Genomic DNA, 14,706 nt, shown 5'->3' with positions numbered 1-14,706 from the left:
TTTTTTAGAAGATCATTGCAGTTCTTAAATACTAAAGGGAATGCAATGAGAATCTATGCATTACAGCTACATCCAAAAATGTGGCATGAATCAAAGTATCCCCCAAGTAGACGTCTTCCATTCCTCTAACTTCAGGAATTTATCCTCCAAAGGAAAGTGACACATAATTTGAAGGATGGGAGCTTAGGTTGGAGGAAGGCCAAAACATAAGCCAAAAGGAATAGTGGAGTACAAATGGTTAATTAAATAACTCCATAAATAAACACACTTTGCTCAGGGGAGTGGTAATATAAGAATATATCCACCCCACTGTTCCCATTAGACTTGTGCACTCCTTTTGCTATTAATGACAATAATTATGGAAATGAAATGTTTTGTAATTATTGTAATTAATATGAATATGAAACAAATTCCCCGGCTAAACAGACTATAGTGAAAAAATGGTTGTTTTTGTTTGTTTTGTTCAGGTTGCCTTTGTTATTGAAGCCTCTGCTTCAATTGTTTTCACTATGATAAGACAATGTCTTGCTAATAAGGACATAGAGAGAGTCCAGTGTTCCTGAGGGGGAGGGAAAAGAGAGGTTCTAAGCTTTCTTGATTAATTATAAACTCCCCTGGTGCCTGCAGTCCTCCACACCTTATCCTACATCCAAGCAAATCTGCGTCAAGGTCCTCCAGGGTCTGCCTGAATTCTCAGATGCCTTACCATTTTGTACCACCAAATGCAGAGGTGTTCCTCCCATTGGGCAAAGTGGGCAGTTGCCCTTGCCTTGTCAATCCGCCTCTTCAGTTCTCCCACAGGTTCAAATGCTAAACATGGGTGCCTTTCATTGCCTCAAAAATGGTGGTGGCTTTATTCTGTCTGACATATGGCAGTGCAAGTATCTCACAGGAGTACTACAACCCCCTTGAGTTTTGTCCTGTTTGAGTGGAAAACCATGAGGGTACAGACCTGAGAAAAGGGGGAAGGGGTGTCTTCCACTGAAACTGAAGGGAAATGGTAGAAAAATAAAATGATGAAAACAGAACACCACTGAAACAAAACCAGACAAAAACCTAATAATGAAACAAACCCTTTTGGCATTCATTAAAAAAGAAATAAATAAAATCTCCCACATAAGTATGAACCCATTAGGTATGAAGTAGTTCTTGGTGACTGGGTATCAAGAGTTTCTAACTGGCATTATCTTTGATTTACAAGGAATCCTATGTCTGTCACAAACTAAGATCCGCCTTATATTATTGCAATAGAAGTGAATAATTCTTAATCTTCAAGAAGGATCTTATCTGGACTGGGGGAGTTTCTTTGTATAAAAAACTCCCACAGACCTGTTTAATTCCAGCAACAGGCCTGTTTTTTAAAACGTGATCTATTTTAATTATAAGCTACATTGGAAAGCCAGTCTAACTAAAAATGTGGTATGAGCATAAAACAGAAATACATTAAGCCATGAGACTTCAGCAATATTTTACGCTGCACTGAATGCAAGTTAAGCAGTGCACCACAAGTGATTACTTCCCCTGCCAAAAAAAGAATACGTACAAATGATGTCAAAGATCTCAGCAGAAAGCAGTCAGTCTGAAAGCCATCAAATGTTTTTAAACCATTATATGTCACCCAATGAACCTACACCCAGATGCTGCAACATTAGGCATGATGTTTTTTAACTACTAAAATTAATGAAAGAAAGATAGATACATAAATGTTTATTTAAAAGCAGGCGGATAGTTCAATTACCATGAGCACGCAGGAGACAAAGATTTACTTAGTCAATTATTTGATGGGGTCATTTTGAGGTATATATTTATTCAAAACTGGAAGAGAAGCTACCGAGCTGTAACTTGCCTGCAAACGGAGCATTGCCGCTGTGGCTGGAGAGCAGTAAACATCACAATCACTGAATAGTTGCGGGGTGGGGCCTTCACAAACCTTCTGAATTTATCTCCATTCATGCGGATGACTGAGCGCCTTGAACTCCATTCCATAAGTTGCTCCACTTTTTCAGCTAAAAGGTTCTGTAATCAAGCACAAGGAGGAAAGTTGGTACTGCAGTTGGAAGAGGTCAAGGAACAGCCAAGGCAGTTCAGGAAGCGGCCATTTGAGCTATCCAGTTAATAGCAGTTTCTGTTGTCCTGTTGCGGTGACAGACTAAGAAAAACTTTACAGCCCCATATTTGTAGATTGTCTCCTTCCTACTCAACCTTTCCCAGTGACCTCTGGAATGAAAAGTCATGCTTGATCTACATTCAGTAATACCATGTACCAAGGGGGGAAAAAAGAAATCTGCTACAAGAACAGTGAATAACTCCTTCTGGGGAGGCAAAGTCAAAAGATAGCTGGAAGGAAGCATTCTAGTTTTGTGTACTTCTAAAGTGTGTTGGAACTGGTAACCTCTATAGGAACAGAGAAGCATCCATCAATGTTTTAGCTCACTGAAAGGCTAATATCTACACAGGACTATACACCATTAAGTCTCAAATAAGGCCTGCTGGTCTACAATTCTATAATGTGAAAACACAAGCAAATAGAATTGTACCATGATCCTCATAAAGGCAAGACATCGGCCCTTTCCGCAGACACTTTAAAATGTTTTGAGGCAGGAAATAAAAGGTTTCCTCCATGGAGTTCCACATTGTTTTTATCCCAAAACATTTTTATTTGCAGCCTCAAAATGTTTTAAAGGAATGCCCTTGTAAAATGCTTCTTTAGTTGAAATGTTTTCAAAATGTTTCAAAATGTTTTGCTTCATTTCCCTGTGCGGTCCCTCTAAGAATTTCCCAAGTGCAGACGTTTCCCTGCACTTCCTCAGTGGCGCCATGTTGTCAGCTCACTCCTTGCCCTTCACCTTTTTTTCCTGCAGGTTTTTTATGTTTTCCTGCAAGTTTCTTTATTGGGGGGGGAGGGGCTAATCATTAAAGGATGGAGAGCAGAAGCTGAGAGAATTGCAACACTCTGCTGTGAAGCACAGAAGCAACGTTCTCAAACAAAAAGGGAGAAAAGGGGAGAAATCACAAAAGGGCAGCCAGGAATCATTTGGAGGGGGTGAGTGCAGACATACATTGTGGTGGGGGTGGGGGTTTGAAAACATTTTCAAAACATTTTCAGGGATTTCTGTAGAAAAGAATCAATGCCAGAACTCTTTTTTTACCAGGTATTATTATTATTATTATTATTATTATTATTATTATTATTATTATTATTATTATTATTATTATTATTATTATTATTATTATTATTATTATTAATTAGTTTTGTATACCGCCCTCCCCCGGAGGGCTGGGCGGTTAACAACATATAAGTAGAGCACAATTTAAAACATCAGTAATTCACAGTACAACTTATGGCTCTATTAACATTAAAACAACTAAAAACCCTTAAAACACAGCGTTCTACATTATAATTCAAAAAGTTTTCACTGGTTACTGGCATAATTTGTGTGCAGTAAAGACATTTCCCACTAAACAAAGAACAAACTGAGCCCCTAGCCTGGCACAGCAGGGAGAAGGCAGGGTATACACTGAATAAAATAAACTAGATATAAAGCCCTGAGGTCTTAGAACTAAGTACTATGGCAGCAAGCCCAGTCACCTGACTCCCTGTACCAGCATAGTAGTTGGCACTGATTAAAGCCACACTGTACCATCACTGCTGCAGATGGGTAGAGAGGGATACAGCCTCATCCACCTCAGCAGAGATCAGGTGACAAGTGCTCAGTAGGGTCACATCTGACCTTTAAAGAGTGGACAATTCTGGCCTTAAGCCTGAAACGGAGCAACTTCTCACTGAAATAGCAGCTTGAGCTGTTTTTTTCCCCCATCTGCCTGATTGTGAGAGTCTTTTTCTGAATCACCACCTGTCTGACTATCCGCCACACACACTTAGCTTCTAATGGAACCCATTGCGGACCTCCAGCCTGGACCCAAGACAAGCTTGGCAGCTGCTCCTGCGGACTGAGACCACCAGTAATTCTTGCCAAGCATCAAATTAAAATACAAAATTCCTTATCTACGACGTTAAACGAAGGCTACATGGACTTGAATAATGATCCTTCAGAATGATTTCCCTGTAACCAAATACAGCAATTAAAGAGCATTCTCATTTCTGCAAATCTAAGTCTACTCCAAAAGGACATGACAGACTTAAAGCCAAACAGTCTACCCTGTCGAACTTTCCAAACGTGACTCAAGTACTAAAATGCAAGTGCTATGTTTATTAGATCATTACCACTACTTTGGGGAACTAGAATCAATTTAAATTCTGTAATAAACCACCCGTCTTATATATCTAATTAAAGGAAACTGTGGGAACCACCCAGATATTTTCATCAAATTTCTATTCATACATACAAAGTATGTGACAGTAATAGATTTATTTTAAAGACAGATGATAAAATTGATAGTAAATACAGAAGTACATTGCACATTCATTCATTCATTCATTCATTCATCAGACACAGGAAAAAAATTTCTACTTGGTGGGCTTCTGGTTTTTCAGACTTTCACTGGTGGGAAGATACTCCTTTCCTATTTGGACATCAAAAAGGAACATGAAGAAGTAGCACAGGTACGTACTTCAGAAAAGCCATCAAAGCATTTCTGAAGAGTGGACTTTCATCAGCCAGCAATTGATTCATCTGGCAGTACAAGAGAAAAGGATACTTTTGTCCTACATAAAGATCCTTGCAGCTCAAAGGCTTTTCTGTCACTAGTTGTATTTGGAGAACGGATTGTGTTTTGTCCAGCAGGATGCTTCATATTTTGTGTGAGCCTTACACAGATGCACTGAAGATACTATCATGGGCTGAAATCAGAGGCAGTGGGTAATGAAGAGGGACGCTGAGGGGGGCACGTGGAAAGCCAAGAAAATAACACATTAGTTAGATCAAGATGAAATGCAAAAGACCACACAAAACCTCTGAGAATACTTTTTAGTAATATTTTTAATAATGTCATTTTTTTAAGTGCCACCAAGTTGTGGTCAGCTTATGGATGTGAGGGCAACCTGGTTGCGTCACCTATCTCCCATTGACCACCAGGGTTGATTTGGCTGATCTGGTTGGCTAGGCAAGTGACCCCTACCATGGGTGGGCACTAACTTTTTCATATTTTTTAGATTTAGAATTTTTGGGGAATGAAAAGCTGAGTCCTCATACTGTATGGGGCTTTCCCTCACCCATCATGTTTGAATAGCTGAATTGGGGAGGGGGGGATCTATTAAACCCTACAGGAAATCTTTGTAGGGCTCAGTTTTCAGCTTAGCAAATCTGTATATTGAAGATGTCATTGTCTAGATGGCAACTCTCTGGCTTTGTGTTTAACTAGCTATATTACTAGCTAAATTACATTTATAGCAACAATTTGGAATATGCACAGTTGCCTTAGAATATGCCAGAGACACATTAGCTTTTTAGTTGTTCTGCAATAACTGACAAAAATCACACCATTCCCAACACAAGGTGAAAAGATACATTAAGTATTTTAATCAAAATATTAATTTATCTAAAGCGTGCTGACATATGGTTTGGGAGATCAATAAAGCAATGGAATCCAAGTATTTAAAGTATATGTCATCAAAGGAAGCTTGTCAGCCAGATGGATGCTTACCAGAACTTTACAAAAAATGTAACCCACTGAGTGAGTCACTATTTTGTACACAGAAAGCTTTAGCTTTAACAGGTAGCAAATGCCACTACCACAGATTTTGTAACTCGGCACCAAACGATTGCTGAGGCACACCTGCTTACAGTGTTTGTTATGTCCCTACAGTACCAACCATCTTAAAGCCCGCAGCATTTACTAGCATAATGATTAGTACACATCAGCCCAAATTTATTTTGCTGGCACAGAAAAGTTTTATGACAAGCCCTTCTGAAATACAAACTGGGAGAGAGCTAAAGCTGTTTCAGCCCTGGCCCCTAACTGGTGGAATGAGTTCCCAGTTGAGATCAGGGCCCTGCGGGACATTGGTTAGTCCGAGCTCTTCCGCCAGGCTTTTATATCTTGTCAGCCGGCGTGACGGAACATCGTGATCTCCCATGGGTGCCTATTATGGGTTTTTATCGCCATCTGTTTATTTATTGTTTTACCGGCTGTAGTTTTAATGGATGTGGTTGCTTATATTGTTGGTTTTATATTGTATTGTTTATTTAGTTATAGTGATGTTCGCCGCCCTCAGCCCTTTCAGGAAGGGTGGGATATGAATCCAAGAAATAAATAAATATTTAAAATAATGTTAAAGAATTTTTTTGTGTGTTTTATTTTATTTTCATATTTTTTTACATCAAACCTCAACCAATTTATGGCAACCTCTTAGGGTTTACAATACCAGAGAGATTTAGAGGTGGTTTGCCATTCCCGGCCTCTGTGTCAAAACCCTGAACTTCGTTGGTGGTCTTCCATCTAAGTATTAATCAGGGTCAATCATACGTAGAAGTCAAAAACTAATGACATGAGGCTAGCCTGGGCTATCAAGAGGAGGGATATTACTTATGAAGTGCTACACATTGGTTTCCCCTGCCACTCATCATTTTGGTCAAAAATGTTTTTCACTTATAAACATTTGTGAATGTTCCATCAATTTGTTCCATCAAGTACAAAACTTATGCTTTTTCCAAGACCTGAAGCATAGAATCACTAATGCAGAACATACACTCCTCACTTTTAAGGGCAAATAATATACCATACCAGCCTTTCCACCAAGCTCTCCAGATTCCTTCTGTTAGTTTCTAAAATACTGCAGTTCCTGACATGATTCACTCAAAAGCTATTTTTATCCTGCTTTTCCACTATAGGTAGATTCCAAGAGATTTACAAAATTCATTTTATAAAATGATCACTTCACTAAAACAGCTGGTGGAAAGATGTTTCAGTGTCTTCTCCCTTGCCCCTTCCACATGGGTCAATTATCCCAAGGTGGGGTGGGATTAAACTTGGTTTGGACAGGAACTTTACATGATTTCCACCCCTAAACCAGGTGAATCCATCTTTAACTCCCCCTTAAGGCAGGATATTTAAGAATCTCATTATGTGTGATTCTTTTCAAATATCCTGCCTTGGCGCCAGGGCCGAGTGAACGGCCCCAGAAGAGGCGGGTTCACGGTGGCTGCACCACCCCCTTTCCTCCCCCTCCCCGAGCCTGTGTGGCTATGCAGCCACAGGTGGCTGGCTGGTTGCTACTGCAACACCAGCCTGTGGGTGCGGGGAGAGTCCCCAGGGTGCGGGGAGACAGGGCGCATGTGGCAGCCATGGCTCCTGCCGGGATAAATGGCTCATGCAGAAATAAAAACCTGGAATCTTGCTATGTTTCTTCTTATTGCTTCAGCAGTGCAGTGAAGAGCCAGGGAAGAAAAGCTAAAGACACATTAAGGCCAGGCATACTGGAACATTAAGGCCAGGCATCTGGCTGCTTCCACTTCTCCTCCTGATGGAATCAGCAGCTGCAGTTAGAAGCTGAGATGGAAGGCAAGCAGAGTTCAAACACAATGAATAGGTGCTTTGCTGCCTTGTTCCATTCACACTGAATGATATATTTGAAGTACTCTGAATGTTGCAACGGAACTACATACTAAATAGGAAACTACACAGTCAGATAATCTGCTGGATTTCAGTTCAACTTGATTTCAATCACACTGGCCTATCACAGTGACCCTTGTGGACATGTAAAGACCTGCATCTAAAGAACTGCACATTCCTTGTTCACTAAGTCTCTAACTAAAACTACCTGGGAATGCAAAGGAGTTTCAAAGGCAACCTGTGATGTGGCATAAAGCTTAGCCATGCAAACCATTTCACCACCTCCCTGAGCATACTAAAGACTTTAGGGCATACTTACAACAGTCTGTTGGATCTTAGTGAATTTGTTTGTTTATTTAATACATTTCCATGTCACCTCTCCACCCAAGTAGGGTCCTCAAGATAAAGAACATTAAAACATTTCAACATCAAGACAATAACATATTTAAACACATAAACATATTTCCCTCCAATCTGAGTTGAAGAAGCTTCCTGCCTGCTGAGCAAACATAAGCAAGCAGGAAATGCTTTATTTCTCCCACCAAAACCTCCTACTTCCACTTTCACCATTTGGGTCTGCCATTTTGGGTGCTGCAGCAAAGATTCTCCATGAAGGTTCCTCAGGGAGGTTTCCTCTGCTTGCTGCTCATCCGCACATGATTTCCATGTAAAAAGGTGACGAATAAAGTTTGTTTTGCCTAGCGATCCCACATACATAAAGTTTTTCCTTTTTTGTTTTGAGGAGGATGTCTGCAAAGCTACGACATCATGATTAGAGAAACTGCAATATGTGCATATTTGTGTTGTATCTTCACAGATATCCCCCCCCAAACAAAAAAAAGGGAAAGCAATGTATGTGGGGTCACTAAATGGCAGAGGCAAGAGAATCTCTGCAGCAGCACAAAAAATAGGGGGCACAACTCTGAAATTGACCAGAGCTCCTTCGGCCAGCAGGCGGGTATGCTTGAGCATTCTCCACACTATACCAACACAAAAAGCTGGCAACGCTTGTGTTCTCCATGCTGTGGGAACCCAAAAAGCCAAAGAAGATTTTTTAAAAACATCCACAGGACATTTTATTTCTGCTGTGTGAAAAGGGATAATGACAAACAAAACAAAAAAATTCTTCACCCATTGACAGAAGACAATAGTATAGATGATTCCCTGGGGAGAGAGTTTGAAAGTTCCAGGGCCACAACCCTTTATTTTGAAGCAAAACTGAATGAAAGCCATAAACATACAGGTTGCTTGGTGGTTTCTCTGAGGAGAACCCACACTCAGGCCCCTTCCACACATGCAAAATAATGTGTTTTCAAACCACTTTCACAATTGTTTGCAAGTGGATTTTGCTATTCCACACAGCTTCAAAGAGCACTGAAAGCAGTTTGAAAGTGCATTATTTTGCATGTGCGGAATAAGCCCCAGATATTAAGCAGGGAAGCTTATGAGAGTGGTGGGATCCTAATATAGAGATATATAGACAGAGGAAATTGGCTTTCTGAGGGATAGCTGGAATTTCTTCTCTGTGATGCAATATGTGGGCAGGTCATCTCCAGTGGAGAGACTGTCTTCAAAGTGTTTTAAGAAACTGTTTTGGAATACTTACCTGAGGGTAAACTGAAGGTCTTTCAGATAAGCAGAAAGACAAATTGAATACTGTGTCACTATACTGGTGTGTATATATTTGTATATAATAAATTGAATGCAAGATCTTGACAGCACTAAGATAGTGACCTGAACCATCGTGTAACTGCTGTGAAGAAAGAAACAGAATCAACTTGTAAATAATAATAACTTACCAGCTTATTTTATAATATTTATTATTTTGTCAAAACTGTTTTTGTGTTCCTGTTAATAAAAACTACATGTTTCATCTTTTAATGTTATCAAGCCTTTGGTATCTGAGTTATTTCATTTTTGACAGAAGGAAAGAATTTATTTTGAGTTTCCTCAACACAGACCTCTGCCTGGCTGAGTTGTACCCTAGCTGAGTAGCTGAAGAACATTTTTACTTGTTATTATAAGTATAAAGTAGGAAATAAAATGAGGAAAAATAAACTTAAAATCATCATCATCACGCTACTGCATCAATATAATAACTGACAGAGGGGCTGCTCAGTCAAAGCCTTAACTGACAGTTTGAACTTTTGGGTGGAAAATCTCCTCAGGGCACTGGTGGGCAGGAGAAAAGTGCTTAGGATGTTAAAAAAGCATCATTATTTTAGTTGCATTTCAGATGCAGAAACATCAGTGGCTGCAGAACTAAGCAAAAGGGTACAGTCTTAATTTTTTTTTTCTGTTACCGGTAATCTATGAGGTAACAGATACATTGAGACTTCCCAAGTTTGATAAAGTGTAAAAAGATTTTTGAAGGAATCCTGATCTTTGCAATGCAATGAGCCCCCCCCCCCCCCGGAATCTTTTGCAACTCAGTGTTTCTGAGTCACAAGAAACTGACAAACAAGAAAATGGAGCCAAAATATTCTTTTAGGAGTGCACAGTAATAAAAACATTTTAGATAGGAAATAATACACAGAGGCAACTGACTGTTCTACATTCAGAAATGCATGGCAGCATCTATGAAGATCTTCTGGCCAATGGTTTTAACAACTGATCTCAAAAGCTAACTTCTCCGATTGCCTCCCTGTGCCGTCATTCTAGTCCAGCAAGGTCAATGTGTTCTTTTTTATTGGCTTCCACACTCAGCAACCTGCTTCATGAACAAGTTGAACTCATTAATCCAAGATTTTGCTGTGTGACCCATTAAGAATTTTACTATGAGAGTGCTTTCGCCAATACTAAGGGGGGAGAGTGAATTGAAAGTACAGTCTGTTCAGTCTAGGATATTAATGCACAAAATGCAAGGTGATGTGTGCAATGTCCAATAATAAAAGGGAAAGATAATGCAAAATTTTAGCCTCACCAGTGATGAGAAGCTAAGTAGCAGACTACATGGCTGGTCTGACGATGGAGAAACGAAGCTGAACCAATCACAGAGAGGAAGGAACATGTCAGTCTAAAGAGGATGTCAGTATATGGGAAGCAGCAATTATTTGGGGGAAAACCCCACATGCAGAGGTGGGATCCAGCAGGTTCTCACAGGTTCCCGAGAGTAGGTTACTAATTATTTGTGTGTGCTGAGAAGGGGTTACTAATTGGTGATTTTGACACGTAATTTTTGCCTTAGTTATGCCCCTCCTCTCAGCAGTAGCGGCAGAACTTGAAGCAGTCTAGCAGGAGGTGCACCGGTGTGCGTGGCAGCCTGCGCCTATGTGGATTCGTTTCCCACCCAAGGACCGGTGCAGCGGCTGCGTCCTTGCTACAGCCGTGCCCAGGAATGCCCTGCACTCTTCAGGAATGCCCTCGGCCACTGCCTGTGTCAGGTCCCTCGGCCCAGCCTCCCATTACGCTTACGCCACAGTTTGAATCCCACCACCATGGGAACCTGTTACTAAAATTTTTGGATCCCACCACTGCCCACACATACTAACTAATGAATGGACTGTTATGACTCCTTTGGGAGACAACAATTATGTTTTGGGAGAGGAGGCTTCTACCATATACATACCAGGGACAACAGGCCTTCCTCTCCTTTAACATCATTTCTTCTGGTAAAGCTTTCCAAATGCATTGGCTGGCAACATTTGGAAACAAAGTGCTATACTGACTTAATACGGATCCTTAGGAGTGATGATTCAGCAGGGTAGTATTAGGGAAATGTGTTTCTCCAGGATTTTACCAGGAACTGAGCAATTCCCATCAGTTTCGTCAGCATGGCCAATTGGCCATGCTGGTAGGGGCTGATGGGAATTGTAGTTCCTGAACATCTGGAGAGCCGCAGGTTCCCTACCCCTGATCTAGTAAGACTCTACTTGTGCTTTAATATAGGATCTACTTATCAACACAAAAGCAGCCTATTTGTGTAGGGGAAAAAAACTTTAAATCCATATTTTGCACAGCACTCTGCAAAGACTGTCTTTTTTTAAAATTGCTTTTTAAGCTGACATCTTTTGCTCTTATTGTCTGATTATGAATGCTACATTTCCCAAATTTAATACATATTTTCCTCTATCCAGTCCCTAGAGAAAAGTCCATTCTTTAAAAAATGGAGGCATGCTTTATCATTCCTTTTTAAAAAAAGAAAATCAAGGACAGCAAATCTAGAGAGCAGCAGACTTCATGCTCCACAGGAAATCTGGAAATATATCAGTTCACAGTGAAATACCATACACAAATTCAAGATGAGCTAAATGGTTCTAAATAAATCTATTACTGCCAAATGATTCAAGTTCAGGTGTTATGTATAAATATACAAGCAGTGGAAATGGCCATGAAGGCAGAGGGGTCTTTCAAAGTGATGAGAAGAGGTCATAGGTTCAGTGATAGAGCGAGTATTTTGCAGGCCACACAGGGATTCTAGTGGGTTCTTGTCCCCTTGGATTTCAACCTTCAGCTAAAAGGACTCTCACATGAAGCGAGCTTGTCAAAGTACACAATGCATGCCTAGATGGACCAATGCTCTGACTCAGTGTAAGACAGCCTCCTATACACGTAAAAGAAAATAACAGAAAGGGGGGAAAGTTGAACTGCAGGACAAAATAATGCTTCTAAATCCCAGCTAACTTGATTGTTATAACTCAATGACACATTTAATATAGAACTATAACAAGTAGGATGATTGCTCCAGGCTCAATTAAAGGGAGGAAATCTGTCACGATACACACAACCATGAGCCATGAAAATGACGTACACAGGTGACATATGCAACAGATCTCTTCACCCAATCTCGAGCCAGGTTAAGGGTACTCTTTCCTTACCCACTTGAGCCTTACATACACAATTAAGACAAGAAACATAGCATACACAGTATGCATCTAACCATACTACTACAGGCTTCATGGTAAAATCCAATTACATCTAACTTCATCAGTCGTTCAACTACAGTATTACCTCAAACTATTCATACACAGCAGAAGGACATCCCAGCAACAAAACAACTGAGATCCAGAAGGCATTCAGTTCCAATTTCATCTCCACCACAAACTCACTAAGTAACTCCAGGTAAGCCACTCTCTCTTCTCAGCTTCCTACGGCAATAAGGGGATAAGGCTACTGGCCTAACTTGCAAAACTGTTGTCAGGATTTCTGTAATAATGTGAAATGCTTTGAACAGTGGAAGTACTATACAAACTCTGAATATATTTGTACTCTTCCAAAGGGACATAAACTTGCAGAAGTGCTTTTTAAGATAGCACTACATTAATGCAATTTACAAACATTTTGAAGAAACCTATACCATGACATTGAATGAACAATTTAAAAAAATACCTCCAAACTTAACTGTTCCAAACAATCAATGTGATGCCATTAATACTAAATGAAAGAGATCCTGATGACTTGTTAGAATGAAAAAGAAGCGTGATAGCCTCTAACTTGCTTGCAACCATCTAACTTGGCATTGAGCTAATTCATATACAACTTGATACCCGGCTAATTTGCTCTTGAAAAAGTTACCAAAGAGAGAGAGTGGCCAAAAGGTGCAGTGTTTACCCTTCCAAATAAATCAAAGCAGCTTAACATCTGTTTCTTCTCAAATTAACTGCTGCCAGATGAAGATGAAGGCAGCCCAATAATCCACAGAATAATTCCACGGGAAAAAAATATCAGCACTTCAAATTGTCTTAACACTGGCAAATTTTACCACATCAAAGATATAGCACGAGACATGTTGTACAATAAGAGAAAAGACCAGCTTTAGAAGTGAATACATTTACATCTGGGTTCAATGCATAAGGTACAGGGTATGTACCCAGGTCAAATCAATCTCTACTATCACAGACCAGCATATGGCAGTGGCGTAGTAATAACAGGGAGGAATGGGACGCCCCAAGTGCATGCCATTGGGGTCAAGTGGAAATCGTGGGAGGGTGGAAATTGTGCTCCACCCCTCTGCCCCTCTCCCCCTCACCCTGCCCAGCCCCACCAGCCAGGCCCCAGTGGCTGGAGCAGGCTGTTTGTTCAGCTGGCTGCGGGCTGAAATAAAGTAAGTGGGCAGGGGGTGGGGCTCTGTGGAGGGGGCTCCACAGGGGGTGGGGGCCCATGGGGTGGGGCCAGGATGCCATTTTGCCCCAGGCACCATTCCCCTCCCACGACTCTGGCATACGGTAAATAAATTTAAAGGATTAAACATATTACAGGATAAAACAGGTCAGAACAACTGTTTTCAGGAATGGTCAGTTCTTCAGAATCAAACTGAGGTGGTGAGAAAAGAAGTTCTAAATCCAGAAGTTCTAAATCCAGAAAAATTACAAACCAATAAGTCTCTACACCTGATGGTATACATGGCATCTCAGAGAATTCAAATTTGAAATCGTTGACCTACTAACCTATCACTAAAGTCAACCATTATACCACATGACTAAAGAGTAGCCAACATTGTACTGGGGATCTTGAGGAGAACTGGTTAACAAGAAGCCAGTTAATCTAATGCTGGTTCCAAGCAAATTAGTAGAAAGTGTAATAAAAGATAGAATTATTAAGCACATAAAGGAATAAAGCCTGCTGAGGAAAAAGCAGCAGGGCTTCTGAAAATAGAAGCCCTTTCCAACCAATCTTTTGGAGTTCCTGGAAAAACTGAAAAAAAATAGATAGTGATGAACTGGTAGAAATTATATACTTGGACTTTCAAAAAAGCTTTTGACAAGGTATATTGCAACAAAGACTCCTTAGGAGACTAAGCAGTTATGGGATAAGAGAGTCCTTTTATGGGTGAAAATTGGGTAAACAGCAGAAAGCGAACAGCAAGAATAAATGGACAGTTCTTGCAATGGAGGGAAGTAAGCAGTGGGACCTCACAAGGATTGGTATTGGGGAAAGTGCTATTTAATTTGCTCATAGATGTTCTGGAACTGGGGTGAGCGATGTAATGGCGAAATTGAAACAAAATTATTCAGGATGGTTAAAAGCAAAAGCCGAGTATGAAGAGCTCGAGGAGAATGTCCACAAATCTTGTGTGTGGGCAATAATGTGGCAAATGAAATTAACTCTAGGTAATGTGGGGGAGACAACTTTAGGTAGAAGAAGAGTAGAAGAAGAGTCTGGATTTATATCCCCCCCCCCTTTCTCTCCTGTAGGAGACTCAAGGGGGCTTACAATCTCCTTGTTCTCCTTCCCCTCACAACAAAACACCCTGTA

General features: G+C 40.5%; 1 protein-coding gene across 2 annotated transcripts in view; it reads right to left on the bottom strand.

Moving 5' to 3' along the window:
- TUSC3 (tumor suppressor candidate 3) overlaps positions 1–14,706 on the bottom strand; it is a 182,425-nt gene that overhangs the window by 129,556 nt on the left and 38,163 nt on the right. For both annotated transcript variants that reach the window (XM_048509275.1, XM_048509276.1), the window contains exon 2: positions 1,847–2,016. In XM_048509275.1, coding sequence (XP_048365232.1) covers positions 1,847–2,016 — 170 coding nt within the window. The remainder of the gene's footprint in view (positions 1–1,846; positions 2,017–14,706) is intronic.

The sequence above is a fragment of the Sphaerodactylus townsendi genome, linkage group LG10 (genome assembly GCF_021028975.2).
Source record: "Sphaerodactylus townsendi isolate TG3544 linkage group LG10, MPM_Stown_v2.3, whole genome shotgun sequence".
Classification (NCBI taxonomy): domain Eukaryota; kingdom Metazoa; phylum Chordata; class Lepidosauria; order Squamata; family Sphaerodactylidae; genus Sphaerodactylus; species Sphaerodactylus townsendi.
The sequence above is the reverse complement of the archived record's forward strand: the minus strand, read 5'-3'. Positions and strand labels throughout refer to the sequence as shown.